General features: G+C 37.7%; 1 protein-coding gene across 4 annotated transcripts; it reads right to left on the reverse strand.

Moving 5' to 3' along the window:
• Window positions 1–2,439: 2,439 nt before the first annotated feature.
• Window positions 2,440–6,046, reverse strand: LOC117330783. 4 transcript variants are annotated; one of them, XM_033889270.1, is made up of 6 exons: window positions 5,997–6,046; window positions 5,334–5,483; window positions 4,119–4,310; window positions 3,838–3,850; window positions 3,704–3,794; window positions 2,440–2,691 (listed from the first exon to the last, which is right to left on the reverse strand). In XM_033889270.1, exons 2-6 carry the CDS (start codon window positions 5,478–5,480, stop codon window positions 2,607–2,609), a joined length of 528 nt encoding a protein of 175 aa, XP_033745161.1. In that variant the 5' UTR covers window positions 5,481–5,483; window positions 5,997–6,046; the 3' UTR covers window positions 2,440–2,606. The 4 variants fall into 4 exon arrangements, with proteins under 4 accessions (XP_033745161.1, XP_033745160.1, XP_033745157.1 ...); XM_033889269.1 differs by having other exon boundaries at window positions 3,704–3,850; XM_033889266.1 differs by having other exon boundaries at window positions 2,440–3,850.
• Between the last annotated feature and the right edge of the window lie 1,041 nt (window positions 6,047–7,087).

The raw sequence follows: 7,087 nt of genomic DNA on the forward strand, positions 1-7,087 counted from the left end.
ATACTCAAATAAAACCAAAAAGCATCTTTCTTATAACAATTTTATTTCCTTTTTTTTAATTAAAAACATACATTCAAAATTGATTGAAGTCACACATTCCATTTAATACTTGCACAAAACCAATTTCCTCCATCTCCAACTCAGCTTTCATCCAATACCATCAAATAATTATAACCATATAATAAACATAGTCAAAGGTTATAATACAGAATCATATCCTCTTTACTAATTAATTTGAATCAAATACATTAAATACATAAGAATTTCTTGCCTTGAACATTACCAAAACTCTACCAATATAAACCTTTTTTTTTTTCTTCTTTTTTTTTTTGGATACATAATAAGACATTGTTCACTGTATAAACCACAAGTATTTAAAAAACACTGAAATAAATCATACACTCACTCAAGTTAATAGTAATTTAAAACATTGTAGATAGTCATCCAGTATTCATATGCCTTCACACAATTGACCCTTTCTTACTTATAAAGCAATTGTATTAACCCATTTTACTACCTAAATAAAATGTGGTAAATCGTACAGGGAACTATTCAAATTGACTATAAAGCGTATCGAAACACTCAAAGTTGACTAGAAAATGGGTACCTGACCAGATTAACCTAAAAAATCTTTCAACATTTTCAGTGATGCAAAATTAGCATTCGTATTGAATACTTCCTCAATTTTGCTTGCATCCATCGTTGTTTTAGCCAATTTTGATGCAACTAATGCAGAATCTGCCATTGTGTGCAGCCACCCGTAATACTCTGCACTCTCCTTAGTGAACCAACCCAAGTGAGTCATCATTTGTTCAGCATGGTCAACTGAACCCGAGAGTGCCATAGTAACAGCACATCCTGATCTGAATCTATGAGGGGTTTCCCCCTCATACAATCCTAGCACATACACCACTGAATAGCTCACATGCTTATCAAGGACCCTGCCACTATCAGAAACCACTCGAAAGAGGTAACCTGTTGTGAGGTCGACCCCACTAGATTTTGCAAACTTGAGAAAATCTAATAGACCTCTCACTGGACAGACTAACTTGTCATCACATAGTTTGATGACGAAGGTGTTTGACCTACCCTTGCTACCCCGCAGTGTTTTCCCAAATGTGTGTTGAAAGACTAACCCCGAATTATCGTTAAGGACCTTGATTTCCTGTGTGACAATGACTGAGAGGTCACTGGCCCCGTCTCCTGCAAAAAACTGCAATTTGAACCAGGCTTGGTCCCGGTTAAGGATGTATCTATCCTTCATGGACAGATAGGCAAATGCAATTCTGTATGCATATAATGGCCATCTCAACCCTTTCAAATCAGGGACAAACCCCTTACGCGAGGGAATATACAGGACTTCCATGCCCCCTTTCGGACCCAATAGAAGATCACCTTCACCCAAATAATCACCTATAGTCACCCTCTCATCCAATGCTACTACCGCTCCATAACGATACCCTGAAGAATCAGTGGACATTTCAATTAACTTGTGGTATTCTGGTCTCCATTTCATACAGCCTCCCCAATTGTCCAAAAAGCACCAGTGTTCAAGCTCCTCACGAACGGAACCTGTGACTGGAATCTTCCTACTGTTCTTCAGAGCCACAGAAAGAGCTCTGTTCATTTCTCTGCAGAAAAGCTTGCAACCAGGTACAGCTATATTCATTTATATACATTTGCTGCAGAACCTTTGCAAGGTTCTGACATCTACCTCTGGGTGCGATAGGATTTCTTCTCCGAGTTTAGCAAACTTAGTTCTCTTGTCATCAGGCAGTAGATAAGCCTGATCAATGGAGTTGATCAAGAAGCCGAGAAACCTCTTAATTGTGCCAGGTTCCAGAGAACACTTATCCAGTGCCAGAGTATAGCCTAACCTTGTCAAGACCTGAACCATAGTATGCACTATCTGCTTTGCCTCTATATATGGATTGTCCCCATTGTGTCTGAAACTCCTAACCGATCATCAATATACTGCGCATTCAAGATAGATTTTGTTCGAAGGTAATTTGTTACAACCATTCCAACAGACTGGTACACGTATGGGGAGGCTTTCCACCCAAAGGGCAAAGTGCAGTATGTCATAATAAAACCACCGAACTGAATGCCAAAATAATTGCGAGACCTTTCTGACAACAGAATATGATCATAACCTGATTTTTCGTCAAGGGTGATCATATAGGCATTCCTTTCAATCATTCTATGGACATCCCTTAGAGTTTCTAGTTTGAAAGGGAGATCTTTGATCCACAGATTAAGGTACCTCTCATCATGGCAAAGTCGAGGCTTAGTGGGCTCGATTAGTAAGGGCATGATGACCTTTGGTAGTTCACACTCTCCAACTTTACCTAGGAGACTGAGAGAACCACTCTCTATTCTATCACACAACTCTTTCACAATGAAGTCTACATGGTCTCTACGATGTCCCGCCAATCAGACAGGTGAGAATGAAGTTGATTGAGGGGTCTCTTAAAGATAACTTTCTAATATTGTAGTCCGTGTCTAGTTGCGACATTACGTGGGCATCGGACAAAGAGGCTCCACCATCCAATGTCACCCATGCTGGTTCTTGTCGGACCCTTATATTTGTCGGATTAAAACCACTTTCAAGTTTGTTTTTTTGTTTTTTTTTGTTTTTTTTTTGTTTTTTTTTGTAATTCCACCATCACAGCGGCCATCCTCTCTGCACCTCTGTAATACACAGAAGGTATGCATAATTCAAAAAACAGGACCAGCATAAGTAACATTGAAATAGTGGAACCCCCTCGTCCGCTACCCACGTGAGTGTAACTCACTAAGGCGTCAGTGTCCTTTGGACAGCAGAGGAGGAAGTACCATTATAACTTACAAGCTAACCTATTTATAATAGTTTACTAAGAAGACAATACATAACTCTAGTATAATGTTAGTACAATGCATCTATATCTCCCTGTAGGACTACAAGCATCATGATCATTTCAATTATACATCACAATTGGTCATATATAAACCAAAAGTATCTTAATTATTGAGTATTAATTAAGTAAACAGTTTTATCAAACCAGTTGCTTTCTGGTAAAAAATAATTTGACACTGTAAACATATGAACATTTGTTGTAAATTTGCAATCTTCCAAGTACTACTTTTGCCTGAACTCTTTTACTTTTGGACAATCTCGGACCTGGTGGGCTGTACTGTCACAAACCAGGCATGCTCCTCTAGGGCGTTGCCCAGGGTGCCTAAAACCACCCCTCCTATAATTTCTATACCCTTGACCATACCCTTGCTGACCATACCCTTGCTGAACATAACCCTGATAAGATCCATACATAGGATTAGGATGTTGTTGCAGGGGAAAAGGCATAGGGGCCAGGTCTGCCCCTGGTGGGGGTAATGTGACATACAAGTTGTCCAATGGCGACAGAGTGGTTTGTGTTTTCCCTACCAGTGGTGCCTCTTTCTTTGATTCTTTGGCTGTGTCTATGACATCCTTCATACACTTGGCAATAGCTTTTGATATCTTGTCAGACTCATTCCCCCCTAAGACAGATAGACAGAGCTTTGGAAGGCAGACCTTAGACTGAAGTCTATGAACTTGTCTCAAAAGTTCCTCGTATAGACCTGACTCCTCATGGTTAGCACTCCTGGCTGCTTTTGCAAGTTCCTCTAATGTGAGAAGGATTAAGGAATTACTTGGTTCTGGTTGAAGGCAAAGTATCCTTACCCTCTCTTTAATGTCGGAAACCTTTGGTGATGTGGAGCTTTCCAAAAACGCAATTCTTGCCTCCAGTGAGCCGGACCAAGATTTTGACCTTTTGTTTGGTGGTTCATCATTATTACGTACCAAAGTGTTTTCTTGTGTGATGTCGTCCTGTAACAAATTAATAAAATCTTCAGTTTTGTTCCGGGGGGAGGGATTTATTGTTCCTCAGTTTTCAGGCTTTTCCCTGTGTATACTTGTAATTATTATCTCTGCAGGCATACATTCTCACTGAAAACCTCATTTGTCTACATTGTTGATATGTTTATCTATACCTTAGATACAAATATATTTTGGTTAAATGCTCGTTAAATAGGTAAAAGACATTATAATATAAAATATGTATGACCACACTGACCATACCATGATTTTCACTTACCTGTGCTTCTGTAGATGTTCCCGGTGCCTCAAGTAGATCCTGACCTTGGGGTTGTCCCTTCTCATTAGCCAGAACTATCAGATAATGTAGGAGGAGGCGTGCCTCTGATATATCCTCCTTGTTCTTTCCTGCCAATTCTAATAGGTCTGAGAGGGACTCATCAGTGAGTTCATTTACATATTTTTCCACATCCTGCAATCAAATCCCAGAGTAAATGATTCTACCACTATACACTCAACTTTCAGGATTTCCCTGATTAATCTTATTTGTATATAAGTTGTAATGGACATTGAATAACCAGATGAATACTATCAACTAATCATAGATACCATTTATGCTGATACACAGGGGTGGGGGTTGGGTAGGGTGTGAGGGAATAGAGGTATGGATATAGGTGTACATGCAATAATGGTATATACATATCATGACATGATGACAGATCAAGTGTTAACTGACATTTGACAATATGACTCGGATCAGTACAGAGTTAAGTTTGGTTTGTTATTTTCTTTTACATCCTATTACAACCAGAGTCATCAGTACCACTACCTGGTAAACTGCCCACCGTTGGTTTCAAACTCGCAACCCAGAGGTGGAGGACTAGCCACAAGGTTAAGTCAAATTTGATAACAATGGTATGTGTAACAAAGGATGGGACATAACTCTCTCACTGAAGTATTTCTGCCAGTGTGATGTTTTCAACATGTATTTCTATCCCCCTATTTGTTATTTCAGACACCCATCATCACTTGATTTTTTTTTTTTTTTTTTTTTTTTTCAAAGCATAAAAAACTTATATTTTTCAATCTCAACCAATTTATATCAAAAAGGAAAAAGGATCTAGCAACAGGCATAGCCTATATAAATTCTTTCCTAGATAAATATATAGTTTATGATTGTGTCACCCAAATCCGGAAATCATATCCATTTCAGACATTTGTTGTCACTTAAAAAATCAGACACCTAGTATCTCTATTCCTATTCAAATAAGCAGACAGTTGTAAATATTTCAGACACTTGTTATCCCTTTTGTATCAATGTATGGATATGTGTTGGTCAAAATATAATTACGTTATATCACATATTTTCCTTAATTATTTCATGGTATTGATACTGATACCGGAAGGATTATCAGATAGTTAATTTAATCATTTAATATCTGATTTATAATATATTTCTACTCAACTACAAAACAGTTATTCCCTTCAGCCTTACCCGTATAGACAAGTCATCCGTTTTGCGACCAGCCATCATCCTTGCAAGGGCTTTTACCGGGGCACCCTCCTGGAGCCTTCTGACGGCAGGAAGGACATTCCTTCCTTTCAGAGTATGTCTCTTTTTCAATGTAGTTGGAAGGACCATGTTCTAAGCAAGGGAAATATACTACACATAGAATACAACAAACAATAGCTATCGAACTCCAAAACGTGCTCAGGGACACCATTATTGTTACTCCAACCCAATTATGTACCACAGCAGATGTTCGTACTCGAACGCGGTATAAACAATAATATTAGAGTTACCTCCCTTTACCCGTTCAAGTCGTTGGTAAAATTAGCCATGCTCGAATCTATGTCAAGCAATATATAAGGACGCAGTGTAACCGTCAATAAATATAACAACCAACACTATCATAATAGTACTCCTTACATGCATACCATATAACCAAATTTAGAAAAAGTCTTGCATGACTGATAGCGAGCAACCGACCCTGAATGAAGCTGACCCCACCAGCTCACGGATTTCCAATCCGTCAAGAAATATAACCATCGCGCCATCCAGGCGGAAAATAAGGCTACCAAAGCCAAAATGGACCATCCAGGTCAAAGCCAACCAGGTTATTCCCGTTCCACGGGTTTTAAAAACATGCATATTTACCTGATTCTTTATCAGTCGAAACAGCGAACGTCCTCATGGATGGATGTTGAAGATGTCTATGACGTCACTTCCGCTTTCAGTGACAAGTCACTGAGGATCTGTGACGTCACAGCCATAACTGTCTTGAGTTGTACGGAGGGTATTTTTTGGAAATTACATTAGATTTAGATAGTTTGTATTGTTAAAATGAAATCATGTCAGTTCAAAATAATCATTCTGAATTGATGTCTTCATTACAGTAGTAAAATAAAGGTTTTGTTTTGTTGCTAGAACTAAAAATACTACCATGATAAACTGCTTTCACTTTCTATTCCCGGAACTGTGACGTCACAGCCATAACTGTCTTGAGTTGTACGGAGGTCATTTTCCGTAAATTACAGTAGATTCAGATAGTTTTTATTGTAAAATGGAATCATGTCAGTTCAAAATAATCATTCTGAGTTGATGTCTTCTTAACAGTAGTAAAATAAAGGTTTTGTTTTGTTGCTAGAACTAAAAATACTACCATGATTAACTGCTTTCACTTTCCATTCTCGGAACTTTCTAGAGAGTGTGACGTCGCATTCATAACTGTCTGAAGTTGTACGGAGGTCATTTTCCGTAAATTACAATAGATTTAAATGGTTTGTATTGTAAAATGGAATCATGTCAGTTCAAAATAATTATTCTAAAACTGTGTCTTTTTAACATGCTAATCTTACATTCTAACATGCTGTTTTAACATGCTAAAATGTTGTTTTAAATTCATGATTTGGTCATTTTTGTCATTATTTTGTCATATATTGTCATGAATTTGTCATTTTTGTCATGATTTTGTCATTATTTGTCATGATTTTGTCATTTTTGGCATGATTTTGTCATTATTTGTCATGATTTTGTCATTTTTGGCATGATTTTGTCATGCTTTTGGCATGTTTTGTCCTCATTTTGTCATTTTTGTCCTAATTTTGTCCTAATTTTGTCCTGATTTTGTCCTAATTTTGTCCTAATTTTGTCCTTTTGGTCCTTATTTTGTCTTAATTTTGTCTTTTTTTGTCCTTATTTTGTCCTCTTTTTGTCCTCATTTTGTCCTTATTTTGTCCTAATTTTGT

The sequence above is a fragment of the Pecten maximus genome, chromosome 7, assembly GCF_902652985.1.
Source record: "Pecten maximus chromosome 7, xPecMax1.1, whole genome shotgun sequence".
Lineage (NCBI taxonomy): Eukaryota > Metazoa > Mollusca > Bivalvia > Pectinida > Pectinidae > Pecten > Pecten maximus.